A 16,110-nucleotide genomic window follows, 5' to 3' on the forward strand; every position below is an offset into this window, starting at 1 on the left:
CAGAAAAAAATCAAAAGAAACACAGTCCCACATTCAAGAAATTAGAAAAATTCAGTGGAAGTTGTAACTCCGAGTCCCACACTCAAGGATTCGTAATCATTGTCCAATCATTGCTCCTATAAATAGTCAGCTCCACTCACCTGCAGAAGGACCTAGAAAGCACGATCACATATCTTCGTCATTGTTTCGCTTGCAAACTTTGAGAGAAGAAGTGCTAAGTCTAAAGTTCGAACACACCATAACCACCACACTCCCACCTTCAATTCTCAACCATAATTCACTCTCCACCACCTTCTTCACGTTCTTCAACCTCTCGCCACTTCTCCACCATTTTCCATTCACCTCTTGCTTCTCAATCTCTCTGCGACTCCACATTCTTCAACCACTTCATCTAAGAACATTCATCATCTTCACCATTCCTCAACCTTCAATCATCTATCTTCATCACCGCAAAATCCATCTTCATCTCCTTCACAAAACTCAACAAAATTTGTAACAGAAAATCTTCAACAATCTGCAGAAACAGGAAGAATCGTCACAAGCTTCGCACACACACTTCTTCAATTCTTCATATCATTACCGATTCCATCCACATCCTTAATCGATCCACTTCACCAACCACTTCAACGCAATCATCAACGATTCTCCATCAATCTCGCAACAACAACAAAATTCAGGAAACTCTCAGAACAGAAATTGAAGAAGAAGATAGCGCAAGAAAGGATAGAGCAATGCAAGCATACCTAACGTGAAGTTTTTCTCGCGTTTATTTCGCCATCGGTGCCATCGTGACTCTCACTTCAGGTATGTCCGGTGAACCTTCACTTTTCATCTTCTTCGCCGATTCCTGATGTTGTTGTAAGGAGCAAGGCTCCGCGGATACTTTCCCCAAGATTTCGCACCCTGATTCCGCGAGTAGATCATTTGATTTCATGCTTATGAGCTAGGGTTTTTAACTGGGATGGAGAAGAATATTGGAGAGAGTGGGGGACGGAGATGAGAGGCGAGGGAGAGAGGCGCGTTTGGTCCATGACGGCGTCGTGCTTTGCTTCGCCGGAGAAGGAGTTTGAAGCGACACCGTTTGGTGTTCGCGAGTGAGAGGGAAGGAATTGAGGTTGAGAGATAAGAAGTCTGATAGTCATAAACGCCAAAACGCACCGTTTTAATTAATTTTCTTTTTAATCTCTTTTTTTACTTTAATTAAATAATGGAAATCTGAATCATAAGCAGTGGGCCTGATTTGCTATCCCGTACCCCCTCTGGCTCAATTACGGTTCCTTTTTTGCATAAGAGAAGCTGTAACAAAACTCTGCTGGGCCAGCAATTCTTTGGGCCCAGCGCCTTGCTCTTCATACCCTCATTTCAATAATTCACCCCCTGACTTACACCATGTTCCTTGCTAGAATCAGATTTTTTCTATAGTTTTTCCTATTATTTTTAGGTTCTAAGAAGCAATAAAATCCATTAAAAATTTTGTTCGATTTTTAAGTGATTAAAAAACGTCAATAAAAAATATTGGTTTTAGGCTTATTGTTTTAGTCTCTTTTTTGCTTGATTTAGAATTCATTTTTCTTTCATAAAAAAAACCATAAAAAGAATAGTACTTTTAATTCACTTTTTGTGCTATGTTTTGACTTGTTCTTTTTCATGCTATTTTCAATATTCTACTTAGCGCTTTATTGTCCATGTTTCTTTCATTCCTAACCTTAGGTAGAAACCATGATAACATTAGGTAGAAATTCCCATTCATATTAGGCTAGTTCTCTTAGGCTAGTTTCTTTTTCTTTTACAACCATAAAACACTCTAAAAATACTTGAACAAATTTCCCATAAAAAACACCAAGAAAACTCATAAAAAATGACTAATAAATACTTTGACTAATAAAAAGGGAATGGAAGCTTGTAACCTCCCTTGCTTAAGGGATGTTCGAGTGCTTGGGGCTCCCTTGCTTAAGGGTTCCATTCAGGTGTAAGTTCCCAACCTCTAAAAAACACAAACCAAAGAGTAGCTCGAGTTTCCCTTGCTTAAGGGATTTCCTCGAAACACTCAAACTCTCTCTCTCTTCTCTCGCTTTCTTAAGGGCACCGTTATTTCCGCTCCATTGCATCCTAGGCTGTCCCCTTGTGCAAGAGCGCGAACGTTAACGCCGCCCAACTAAAAAACACAAAAACAAACAGAAACTATGGAGCCGAACTACGGCGCTCTGATTCCTGAAAAGGATACGTAGGCATCAAGTCGCGGGGCTTGAACGAGCACATTTGTAAATATTTCCTTCTTTTCCCCGTATTTCTTTTTGCATGCATTCGCATATAGACATAGACATAGTACACACCCTTTAGATAGAAACAAACATAGGTGGATACCATCGAGTACGATGGGCGCGAGGGGTGCTAATACCTTCCCCTTGCGTAACCGACTCCCGTACCTTGATTCTCTGGTCGCAAGACCCTGTTCCTTCCTTTGTTAGGTTTTCTGATATTCCTTTCCCTTATGGGATAAATATATTGGTGGCGACTCTGTTCATTTTTCGCGAGCGTGCGACAAGGATCCTCATGCCAATTTGCAAGCTCTGATTCATAAGATTGCTCAGTCAAAAGTTCAAATGGTCAACAGTCGACTAGTTTGACCTAAAAGTCAACTGTGGTCAAAGTACAGTCAAAATTCCTGATTTTTGGTCAACATCCTCATTTTGAAGTATCATTCATCATTTGATCAAGGATTGATCATGATTCATCAAGAAAAGATCAGAAATCAACAAAACCTAAAGTTTCTAAATTAGGGTTTCATAGGAGAAAGTCAAATGAACTTTGACCAGCCATAACTTTCACATGGAACATCAGAAATTTTCCATTCAAAGCTCAATTTGAAGAAAATTGAATTATCTACAATTTTGTCTCTCACAAGACAAGGCCAAAAATGCTTCATTTGAGAGATATGGGTCAAAAGATTAGAGGTCCTCCAAAAAGTCAACAAAAACACCTTTTGGGTCAAAGCTCATAACTTGCAAATGGAAAACTCAGTTGAGATGAAACCAAAAGAGTCATTTAGAGGACATCTTGGGCTTTCTAAAAAGTCCTAGAAAATGGTCATATGATAAAAATTGAGGGAGATATAAAGTGTACAAGTTGGGTAAAATTCAAGAGATGCACAAAAACCTAATTGAGTAATTTTGAATTTTGAACCAATGGGCCTAAGTTTTGGTTTCTAATCATACATGTGATCCATAAAAGGGCCTATAAAACCATCTTTATATTTTTGACATTTTTATTTCTATTTATTTGAACTTTATTCATTTAAATGACAAATAAATTAAGTAAAATACCAAAAGTATTGAATTAAATCATGGGACTTTATTTTGGATCATATAAAAGCCCAATAAACACCTAGAGGACCATTGAATTTCGTTGGTGTGGAGTTTGGATTTTTATTTAATTTATTTTGTTGATTTTATTCAATTTAAATCAAGAAAAAATAAAATAAACATCAAATTGATGTATGATTTAATGATAAAATCATCCTTGGGGCTCAAGCAAATCAAATATATTTGATAGGGAAAAGATTGAAGAAAATATGGCAATATTTCATGTAATTTCCAATCAAATTTTTTCTCAATCTCTTCTCTCACCAATCTCTGGATTTTCTTTCCAATCTCTTGCCCTAATTCCTTCACCTATATAAGCACAACCTCCTCTGTATGAGCAGCCACGAATCCTAGCCCTAAAAGCACCCTCAAGGTTCAAAAAAAATCTCACAAGAAAACAATTTTTGTTCTCTTCTTGGCAGCCTCTTTTAATCTCTTCCAACCATTTCATTCCATCTCTAAGGTATGAAAGAGCAAGTTTGGGTCGATAGATAAGTGGTAAAGCTTTTAAAACGCATACATCATGTTCATCATCATCATATATGTTTGATTTTCGTGTTTCATATTTTAACGTGTTTTGAGCTATGTTAATCATCTTTTTGAGTTCCTGAGATCATTTAGGGGACATCTAAATCATTGGGTTAGAGCTTTAACGTGCCAAACATATTCCACCATTCTTAGGGCACAAAAGGAGAATATGCTCGTTTTCCATGATGCAAGCATCTTCAGATCCAAACGACCACACCAATGAATTTAGAAGACCTTAATTGGGAGATCTGGGTGTTCACGTTGATTGTCTAATGTCTTTTTGTAGGGTTTTGAATTTTTGCAGAATTTGAAGGAAAAGTCGCAGATAAATCCGCAGCTACGTATTCGAAATTTAGTTGTAGCAACCTGCCTAAAAATTATGACTTTTAGAGTCGCCACCTATTCTGAAGGGCGAATAGGAAACCCTACGCAGTTTAGAGATTCGGGGTAAGTTATTATAATCAGGTTGAGGGAAGGTGTTAGGCACCCTCAACCCTTTCCTATGGCTTTGAATCTAAGGTTAAGTTTTATGGCTAAAATATTAAGGTTTAATAGCTAAAGAAATGAAAAGGGTGAATGACAAGATTTGGACCTGATTAGAATTTTAAGGAAGGGGACTCGCCTTGGTTATCCAAGTGCCTACGTACCTCCTTATGGAGGATCAGAGTCTATGTAGTTCGGGCACAGGGTTGTACGCCTTTGAATTTGAGATGAGGTGGTTTTAAGGCTTTTTGAATGGCCCATCGTAGTTTTTGAATAAGGATGAAAATCCGTATTTTGATTTGAAGTGTTTTGAATATTTTGGGAGTACAACCCTGATTTGATATGTCACCGTTAGATGCGATGATCAATAGATTTGATCAGTATAGCTAACGGATTAATGGGCATTAACGGTTACTCAGATCGATAGATTCGATCGCCGCAGGCAGCAAATTAAATATATTTTAAATCATATATTTTTTTATCTCTCGTCTAATGCGACTAATAGGTATAGTCGGTTCGAGGAGAAAATTAACCAGAATTAGTTGAATTGTTATTAACACATAAATGGAATTGATCAAAAAAATTATTTCTCGCCTAATACGACTAATAGGTATAGTCGGTTCGGGGAGGAAATTAGATTGAATTATCAAAATAACAAGCAATTAAATAATTAGAATTTTTACAAAATTAATTAATTAATTTTATTATCATTTTTTTTATTTTATACAAGGGGGTGTATTTTATTAGGAGATAATGATTATGGGAGGTGTGGATAACATTGGGTTAGGCCCAATGAAGTTTTGAATCCGTGTGATTGTATGTGAGCGTGCGTACAGAGTCAAGGTGAGGCAGCGAGATCTATGCCATGGATCTAAATCTAATGGCCTGCATGTGCTGGCAGATGAGGGAACACGGTAAGGATCATACACATGATCAAAGTCATTGTGTTAACCTTGTGGCCATCAGGAGGCCACATGGCAACGATCCAGCGGCTAAGGGGAGAGATCAACTCTAAATCTTATTCTTTCCACTTCATTTCTTCAATCCCTTTCTCTCTCTTCGGTCTCTTCCCTTTCTCACGCTCTGTCTCTCTCGTTCCATTCCTCCCTTACTCTCTCTCGTTCTCCTTTCGTTTTCCAAAAAACAAACCCAATAACCACACCACTGCCGCCGCCTAACACCCTAAACCACCACGCCAACCCAATTTCCGGTTGAGCATCAACCGTGAAACTCAACCCGAATCTCAGATCCTCAAGGATCTTCAACCAAAACCCAGTTTTTATGAACCTCAGATGAAGATCTACATGATCTTCATCTTCAACCTTCAACCCTAACCCAAATTTCTTCATCTAAAACCCAGATGAAGATGAACATTCATCTTCAACCTTTAGTTAACCTCAGCAACTAAGAATCCTAACCCTAGATTGTTGAACCCTAATCCTTATCTCTTTCAAAGAACAAATCGAACCGAACGAACATGCAAGCATAAATCTCAAGCTAAGTTTTGGTTTCAGTACCTTATATCTTGACTGTTGGATTCCGATTGCCTTGCTAATCCTTTTTCTCCCTCTTTCTGATTCGTAGGTCCGATTGTGGAGGTTAAAGTCCAAGCTTGAAGACTTACGGCGCTTAGGGTTCTTCGTCCCCAGAAAATTCCTCCCCTTCTATTTCTCCTTTTTTTTATTTATACTTAGGTTTTAGATCTGTTTTAGGCAAGATTAGATGGTTAGAATTAGTTTGATTCGTTTCTCAATTGATTCAGATTCGATTGTTGTATTATTATTTGATTTAATAAAATTGATTCCGATTTCGTAAATCTTTGATTCAATCTGTTTTGTTAAGATTTGATTATTATTTTGATTCTGTTACGCGTTTGATTGAGGATCCATGGGCCTGGATTTAGTTTGCCGGATTAGGGTTTAGGTGAACTAGCGACGACGGCTGAAGGAGATGATGAATAGTGGCCGGGTCGGTTCGGATGACCCGGTCCACTGTTTGGTCCGCTTGGCCCAAAAGGACCTCCTGTATCTGGCCCAACACAGCCTACCCCACGACCCAACTGCTTAATTCAATAAAAACCTGATTAAGTCTATTTTAATAATTCTATTTAACTAAGTTCATTCATTTTAATAATTTAGATGAATAATGAAACCCTTAATTAATTACTAACAAAAAGTTAATAATAACCTTATTAGCATAAACAATAACGGTCTGAAATACGACACTAATAAACCTAGAAATATTATAAAATTCTAATATAATGATATATAATTTAACTCCCACTTGATTCTAACTATTCCATTACCTGATTAACCTGAGTATTGATCCTAATATATTAACACCCTCCTGATAATAATATAATCGAAGTTAGAAATTAACAGTAATATTATTAATCCTAATAACTAAAAAAAATCAATTATTTGAAAACACCAAATAAATGGTTGAACCTAATACCCTTAGTTAGATAATAATCTCATTACTAGTCACCAAAACATGAATAATTTATGGATTAAGAAAAAGATAAAATCCATGATTAGATAGATTGGGCCAAATAATCGGGCCCGAATACCTGCTCATTGCGCCTAACATTAATTAAAGGTTATATAAGAGGTCAGGTTTAACAATAGATATGCTTAAACCTCGTGGCTCTTAATTTTAACACCCTTAATAAATTTAAAAGACGCGAATTGTATCGGATAAATTTTGGGGTATGATAACGTCCATATGAGAATCCGCAGGTAATGGGTTGAAGATGATGAACAATCTTAGTTGAAGGTTTGAAAGTTGCGTGGCCATTCTTGATTCGTTGGTCAATTTTCTGAACCTCTCTCCTCCACGCGTGCGAAGCCACGATTGGCTGGTCCACTCTTTCGTGTTCTCTCTCTCTCATTCTCATTGGCTTATGCGTAAAACCCTGGGCCCACTTTGACTTTCTATTTGAGTTTAAAAATTAGTGCACTTTTTATATTTATTGAATTATGATGAATATATTGTTGACTAAAGATTCTAGTTCAGTTGGTGACACACAGGTTATGATGACTCCATGGTCCAGGGTTCAAGCCTTTGCAGCGCCAATTATTTTTATCACATATTTGCTTTGGATAGCTTGCAGATCCCACGCATGCCGCCTGAAGAAGCTTACCGTACACCCTCAGATATTGGCCATGGGATCATTACGGAAGCCAGATCAGTGGACCATGAAGCGCTGCCTCACCATGCTCCCTCAGAGAGTGCCACACAGGATCAGAGCTAAGTTTTTTTAAAATTTTTCTTAATTTTAATTACATAATTCCTTTTCCTTATTTATTTTCTCTTCTTTTTCCCATTAATTATTTTCTCCAAAAAATATTTATTTACTAATAATATTATTTTTGATAATTATTTATTTTTAATCATAAACTCGACTTTTTTCCTGATTTTATCAATAATTATTTTTAACTATAAAAATTATTTTGTTTGCCTTATCCGGTTTGCCTGGCCTTTTTTATTCTATTAATCTGGTTAACTTTTGGCCCCATTCGGGGTTTGCCTTTTGCCATGCCTTTTTCATTTGTTTGCCTAAATTATTATCATTTTAATTTTTGATCTGCCACATTATAATCGTTGAGGTCTTTAATGCACTAACATTTTTCTTCTTTGTGCCCAATTTTCTGGGTTAATCAAAGATCTTTCAGCCACGCGCGTTCACATCAAAAGCTAAGTTTCTAACTATCTTCTTGTTTAAATATCATTTTAGTTTTATTTTTTCCTTTTGATTAAAATAGGGTTTGTTCCAATCGCCAATGAATTTGTAACGCACTCACCCTTATTTATCTTCCTCATAATTTTCAGAGTCAATCGAGGGTTCGAGGAAGATCAAGGCATTCGAAGATGTTTATACTAATTATCGATCCCTCTTATTTTTTTGCCTTTATTCCCTCTTCCCCGCAGGTGTTTATTGTAATAGCGTAGGACTTTTATTTTTCTGCCTTTAATTCCTGCATTTTTAAACTACGTGGTTAGTAATCCTAGGGAGTGCAAGACTATTAACTGAATCTAGATCACTAATTTATAAGATAAATATCATCGAAGTTAACCACGTGATTGTGCACCCACGCACCTTTAGGGTAACCCTTCTTGTTGCCTGTTGCCTTATCACTTGCTGCCTTGTTGCCTTAATTTAATTGTACTAAATAGTCAAGTCCCTCGATTTCGAGGATACCTAAAGCAAGGTTGCCTATAGAGATTAAAATCATCTAGTCCCTCGAAGTTGCCTCGGTAAAAGATGATTGTCCCAATTGCTAAGGTATCCTCGCGTGATGCCTAAAAAGATTAATGACTATTATATCCTTCCCTTAGACTACCTGCCCTCTTAATGGCAAGGGACAGTCTTATGGCAAACGATATTTCTCGATGACCCTTCAACATCCAATTGAAAGACTTCCTGCCCTCTCGTGGTATGGATAGACCCTTTCGCCCGAAAAGCTAAAAGAACGATCTTTCAAAACTTAGAGTAGGTAACTTTTAATTGCTTGCTCAATTCAAACAAATTCAAAATTACTTTTCACACCTCTTCTTCAAAATCAAATTCAAAAAGACTACGCTTATTTACAAGCTAAAGTTCTTCTTCAAAGATTTTTCTATTCACACCCTACTTTTCAAACAATTCAAACATTTTGAAAACAAAGTGAGTTAAGCAATTAAGAGCCCATGGATAACCATGGATGCAAAGGGTGCCTTACACCTTCCCTTTGTATAACCTACCCCCCGAACTCAAAATCTTTTTAAAAGGTCTTTTCCTGTTCTTTTTGCCTTTCTATAATTGGATAAAATAAAAGTCCGTGGCGATTCTTGCTATCCGCATATTTTCTTTAAAAGTCAGTTCACCGTATTACAGTGAGACTTGTCTAATGGCGGTTCAATGCACTAATCTCAACGGAGACCATAATTTCCCAAATAAATATTTCCAAAACTTTTGTTGCTTACTGCTTTACCGCTTCAACAAAATGATGTCGTTGCTGGGGAGTGGTGTTTTATTGGATCGCATTGTGATAGTTTCTTTGCTTTTGAGTTTTGTATATATCGCACATATTGTCTTTTTTCATTTGTAAATTGATTTGTCTATATTTACCATACTCGTGTATATATTATACTTTGCTTGATTTTTACTTGTTTTGTGTTTCCACACTTGCTATATATGTGTTTCTCAAAGTATTCAAGTGTGTGTATAAATGTGTTATGTTTCAATGTTGTTTAAGTGATATTGTAAATTTTCTAGTTTTCGTAATGTTTGTTTAAGTGTTTGGTTAAGACCTTTGCTTTTGGTTTGCTCGGTGTGACAACACCATGACATGAAGAGAGGAAGCTATTATTTAAGCACAATAAATGTGTCGAGCTTACGACGTAAAACAAGCATGTTTTTTTGTTTTTTTGTTTATGTTTCGTAGTAAAGTTTAGATAGTTCGGTGGAGCTGTTTAAACAAGTTGAACTCGGACCTGTTCTTAAATTATAAATCTTCACTTTTCAACTTGTTTATTTCACCTCCACCCAGCATGTTAGAATAGTTGTGTTAGTCTAGTTTTCCGCAAGTTTGTCGTGTTTAGCTTGTGGAAGTTTGGATGTTGTAAATATTGTATGTTCTGTAATTGAGGTGTGTATGTGATAAGTGGAGGTTACACTAGCTGTGCAGTCTGCTGAACTGGTTTTTCTGCACCTGGTGTAGCGCGCTACTCTGCAGAGCCAATGATTTTTTTTATCACTTGGCTCTTCTCCTTTTTCTCACTTCCACCAAGGCTTTAGAGCATAGTAATTAATAGTAATGTTTCTAATTCTTTTGTTACTGTTTAGATTCAAATTTTGGCCCGATCACTTGAAGTTGCATGTTATGATTTCTCGATTTTGATTGTTTCAACTTGCGGATGTATGGTAATGATAGTTTTTGAAGTTGGTACTCGCAAGGTACTCGTTTATCGCTTTCTATAGAATAACATGATCAGGAGACCTTTCTTTTGTACAAATTTCATGTCATTCATTCTTTTCCATTTTTTGTTCATTCTTGAATCACGTTAGGACTAAACCCTTGTGAGGTTGCTTTCCATTGTTTACTATATGCACGGGAGACCAACAATCTGTGTCTTAACTCAATTTTATTATGTTTAATCTTGTATTTATGTTGTTTTGTATGAAAGCATGAAAATGATCCAGGCATTTTGTTTGATTTTGAGAATAACCACCTAACCAAAAGTATTTCACCTTCTGAGTGAGTGGGTATTTAGTAACCCCTTTGAGCCTTTTAGTTAAAATTCATCTTGGTGTTGAACTATGAACTTATGCATGGGTGAGTAGTTCATCACAGATTCTAATGTTGTTTGTGGGTACTTATCCCTCATCCATATATGTTGGTTGGATCATTCCTTGCCTTAGGTGTTGGGAGTGTTTTTGTCACTATGTATGGTTGTGTTTAAGTTGAGGAGAGCATTGTTTTGTTGCTCATAAGTTGGTTGCTTGAGATTGGAGCCATAAGTGGTTAAAAAAGAAAAAAATGTGAAAAATAAAAAAAGAGAAAAAGCTTTGAAAAAGAGAAAATATCTTTAAAAATGTCATGGAGTTGTACCACATGACTTAGGAGCTGTGGAAATAACTAGAGGGAAAAATTTGATTCATCTAATCGATTAGGACTTTTCATCTAATCAATTAGCTCAATTCAAACTTATGCCCTAAGCCATTTACACAACGCCTTAATGATGTGCAACACTCATATATCTTAAATTTCCATATTGGGAACTTATAATCGATTGTTTTTTGAAATCTAATTGATTAGCTAACGGTAAAAATCATTGAATGAAATTTCGGTTTTGGGCACACCTCTTGCCTATAAATAGAGGCCTCATTTCTCATTTCAATCATCTAGAATCGTGTTTTGACACTGTCTCCTCTTACTCTCTCTCTCTCTCTCTAAGTTTTTTTTACTTTCTCTCACTAGATGTTATAGCCAAATGCTTTTGTGAGGAAAGTCTTTTTGCGAGTAAGGTTATTTGTATAATTTTAGAAGGGTTGAATTGTAAACATTCACCAAAAATATCATTTATATGAACCTTGGTTGAATACTGTCCATTTAAGGATTATTTGTGGTTATAAACTAAACCCGATAAAAGCTTTGGTTGGGGATTGTATGATTAGTTTCTATTTTGGTTAAAGATTAGCCATTATAAAAATATTCCTTTAGTTATTGGTAAGCCACTAAAAGCCAAGATTGGTTGAAGATTAGCCGATAGAAATATTCCTGAGTTTGGGATTAGCCCAGTTAAAATCTCAGAGGTTATGGTTTATTCTATTAAAGCCAATATTATTGAGCTCAGATTTTTAAAACATGGAGACCAACTGCTATAACGTTTGTGTTTGTAGAAAAAAGACTAACCGCTTTAATCCGCAGTTAGGAAGGAAGCTTGGCCAGTTCACTCTTAACAATATTTTGGAGAAAAGACACAAACACCCATATCTATCGTCTTGTAATATTTTGGTTGAAGGTCAACCATCATTTCCTTGTATAGGAGGGGGGGAATCGTGAGCCTTTTCTATTAAAAGATCTCAAGTATTATTGGAAACTCTCAAAACCAAGTCTTGAGGATAATTTGATTTGACCGAACCTTTATAATTCAGTGTGTTCTTCTTTTTCTCAAAACTATTTAATTTCTGCTATTTAATTTCCGTTTCTTAAACTTTAAAAATGTTTTTAAACTCTGATTTGAATTGCCAAAAGTTTTTAAAAATATGTTTTTCCAAACCACACAATTCACCACCTATTGTGTGGGAAAACTCAAGTCCAACAAATTGTGGTATTTAAATTTCACAATTACTTTTGTGATTTTCTCAAATGTTATTAATATTGTGTTAGTAGTTTCTTAAATATAGAATATATAGAAATTGAAATAAAGACAATAAGTAAATAGTAAACATTAAAGAGGATAAGGATAAGAACTAGAGAAATTGAACCAGAGATTTATCTAAGTTTGGGTGAACATTGACCTATTCCTGCCACCAAGAGATCTTTTTGAGATTTAACTATAAACTTTGAGCTTTTACAAGTTATGCCCACAAACCTTAATACAATCTAATTTTGAAGAAGTAGGTGCGACTTATGTTAATTTTATTGGGCCCCAGAGTGGGTCTCAATTGTACTTGTAAAAGTACAATGTTTGTGACCTTACCCGTGTCGAACAAACAAAACCTCAACGTGTGTGATATGTGAATAAGTGATGGATTAGTTTGACCAATGACTTGCGAATTTATAGTCGTTCTGGATTACTTTGGATATCAAGATTCGTTACGTGGTTACTGCTCTTTAATGTCTTGTTCCTTCCCTTCCTGGAATTTGACTGCGCTACATACTTTCATGGCCTTTACTGTTATGATTGTTTACATCCGTTATGACCATTGGAATTTTCATGGTCATCATTGTCATTTTATTTTGTCTAGGATTCAACTGCATATATAATATTAATAAAATGTCACATGACTCATGGCCGAGTCATCTTTTTATTCCCAAAATTGAACCGAACTCCTAGTTGAATGATCTCACCCTCCTAGTATATCGTGATGAGCTAGTCATTTTGAATAAAATAAAAGGCAATTCGAGACACACAAAACTGATAAATTAACAAAATAAGTCATATATTTGGTTAAGCATCTCGAATTAAAAGAAGTAATATCATTCAAAGAACATACTTGGCGTAGGTTCTACAAAAAAAAAGTGCCAATTATTAGCAAAGTAATTAAATTATTCAACTAATAAAGTAACCATATATTATGATAATATAAGATATGCGTTGAGAGAGAATTAAACAACTATTTCACCTTGTAATCTTGTTCATTGAAAGTGTCAGTAGGAGACATTTTCTCATCCATCCTCTTTTTGTATTGGTACCCCTTCAAATAAAAAGCAAACTGCATTAGTTATTGTTATTGAGTAAAAACATATACAGTAACTTGAAAAGATGAAAGTTATATATACCTTTTGTGTTCCATAAATGTAATCAGAGTAGGTAAACACTGAGGCAAAGTTTCCCTGAGTTCTTCCACCAACATAATGGTGATAATCATGGTAAGTAGCACCTCCATAAAACGGTATATATTTGGTAAAACTCCAAGGAAACTCATATCCACTATGTGTCTCAATGGCTTCTAGCTGTCGCAAAATGAACCATAACCAATAGGTTATAATGTGTCCTGGAACCAATACTGGACCAAGAAATGCAGGGATACCTAGTATCCAAATCTCAGCCCAATGAGCATAGGGTGCTGCAAATCCAATAGGTGTTTTGTATTCATGATGAACTTTGTGGATGTTTTCATAGCCCCATTTGCAATGTAGCATCCTGTGGATCCAGTAGTTTGTGTAATCTTCTATGAGAAAGTAAACTAGTATTTGCCAAAATAACTCCCACCTTGATGGTAATGGCAAACCTGTTCTAATTCCAAGCCACTGAACAAAATATGGGGTGAAAAATAAACATAAATCCTTAGTCACTAAGAAAAACATCAAGAAATATAATATAGTAAAAAAAAATATATTAGTTATGTTAAGAGCATATGAAATATTACTCTCTCATTTTTCATAGATAACATTTATTTTGAAATGAATTTTTTCTCACTTTTTAATATAATATTATTTTTTAATTATTATTTTATACACTACTTTTAACATATTACTCCCTCCGTTTTTTATTATAAGTCGTTTTGGAAAAAATATTTGTATTTAAATATAAGTCGCTTTACAATTCCAATGAATAATTAATGCTACTTTTCCTATTATATCCTTAAATATTTATTATTCTCTCTCATTTCAATTATATAATTTATCTTCCCTATGTCATTAATGAAGGATAATTTTGTAAAAACCTTCATAATTTCTCATTTTTATACAACAATTATTATTTTTCTTAAACTGTGTGAAAAGTCTAAAACGACTTATAATAAAAAACGGAGGGAGTAATAATATTAATTTAATAAAAGTGTATAATATCTTATTACACTTGTTTTAAAACGAATAGAGTATAAAAAAATATACTCTCTCCACCTAAATTATAAATTTAAATAAAATTATTTAAAATTATAAGTCAGTTTTATCATTGCAATTCAACATTAATAATTCTTTTAATATACATTCTACTATTTAGTACTCTCTCTTTTCAATTTTTTAATCTTTTTTGATAAGCAAGGTATTATATATAAGAGAGAACTAAGGGTTCTCCAACCCGATTACATAAAGAAACGGGAAAATTCGATAAAAAAAAAGGTTACACACCAATTAAAAATTACGAGAAAAATAACAATGGGTCCTTATTAAACTCGTAAAATGAATAATTGAAGTGTGTAATTTTCTCGAAAAAAGACCATTTCTAAACCAAAGGCTTAATGTTTCAAATAGTGTTGTTAATGCTCCAAGCATCATTCCGGAAGCAAACCCCGTTCTTCACTAACCATAACGTCCATAAAATGGAGAGCCAAACAACTTCTAACTTACTATCTTTAACCTTATGAAACAGAAAAAGGAGTGTCAATCATAAAATGCGATAAACACTCATCCTCCATCCTATCCAATTTACCAACCCAACAAGCAATCCCTCTCCATATCTTCCTAACCACCAAGCAATTGAAAAAAAGAATGATATTGATTCTCCAAATCATTTCATAACATGTACACTTTAAATTATCTAAAGGAAAAGAAATACCTCTATACACCAAAAGGTCATTTGTTGGGAGTCTATTGAGAAGGAGCCTCCAACCAAATGCTTTAATTTTAAAAGGCACATCCAATTTTCAAACTATCCCAAAAGCTCCATCAAATTTGTTGGGAGGGCCAAATGAAATTTGAAATCTACCATAAAATCCATAACACGAAGATACCAAAAACCAACTTTCGAGTTAAAGTTCCATTCTATCAAATCTTTGTCTTCCGATAACCCATTAAAATCTTCCACCCGCTCCCAAAAAGAGACAAAACGCACTATAATTTATTCTTTTTTTTTTGAAATCAAGGATTATATTAAAAACTCCAACCATTCGAGATTACAACACCAAAAAGTCAAAAGCAAGAAAATTACAAGCCGATTGAAACTAACTTAAGTAAAACAATGGGTTATTGCTAAACTCATAGAAGTTATAATTGGAATGAGTAATTTTCCCGATATACGACCACCTCCACACAAGAGTTTTACAACTCCAAACCACATCCCTCGAATTCCACGAACCATTGTTGAAGACTATATCGTTCCTACGCATCCACAGAGTCCACAAAATAGCTAACCAAATGGTACCAACTTTAGCAATTTTGACTTTCTTAGACCGACAAAAAGAGCTCCAGTACATAAAATACTCCTTAAAATCTACCCCGATTTTATAAGGTAACCCAACCCACTCGGCCATCTCTCTCCAAACCATACCGGCATTTCGGCAAAGAAGAAAAGAGTGGAGAAGAGATTCATTAGAATCGGTACAAAAAACACAATCCAAAATCGAGGTATTAGCAATGATACCTTTAATCAAAAGAGAATCCTTAGTTGGAACTTTATTGATGAAGCACCTCCAAGCAAAAACCTTCACTTTCAAGGGGGCGTCAACCTTCCAAATATCTATGAAAGCCGAATCGTAACGGTTAACCGGACCACAAGGAACAAGAGCATTACAAAGATAATGGTAGCATGAAGCTACGGTGTAAACTCCATCCGGATGAAGCTTCCAAAGCACCGAGTCCGCACG

General features: G+C 35.2%; 1 protein-coding gene across 1 annotated transcript; it reads right to left on the reverse strand.

Annotated features, from left to right (window-relative positions):
- Positions 1-427: 427 nt before the first annotated feature.
- On the reverse strand, positions 428-15,800 carry LOC131614309 (methylsterol monooxygenase 1-2-like). Its single transcript, XM_058885913.1, has 5 exons — positions 15,795-15,800; positions 13,364-13,834; positions 13,207-13,278; positions 13,078-13,089; positions 428-514 (listed from the first exon to the last, which is right to left on the reverse strand). Exons 1-5 carry the CDS (start codon positions 15,798-15,800, stop codon positions 428-430), a joined length of 648 nt encoding a protein of 215 aa, XP_058741896.1.
- Between the last annotated feature and the right edge of the window lie 310 nt (positions 15,801-16,110).

Source organism: Vicia villosa, linkage group LG6 (genome assembly GCF_029867415.1).
Source record: "Vicia villosa cultivar HV-30 ecotype Madison, WI linkage group LG6, Vvil1.0, whole genome shotgun sequence".
Taxonomy (NCBI): domain Eukaryota; kingdom Viridiplantae; phylum Streptophyta; class Magnoliopsida; order Fabales; family Fabaceae; genus Vicia; species Vicia villosa.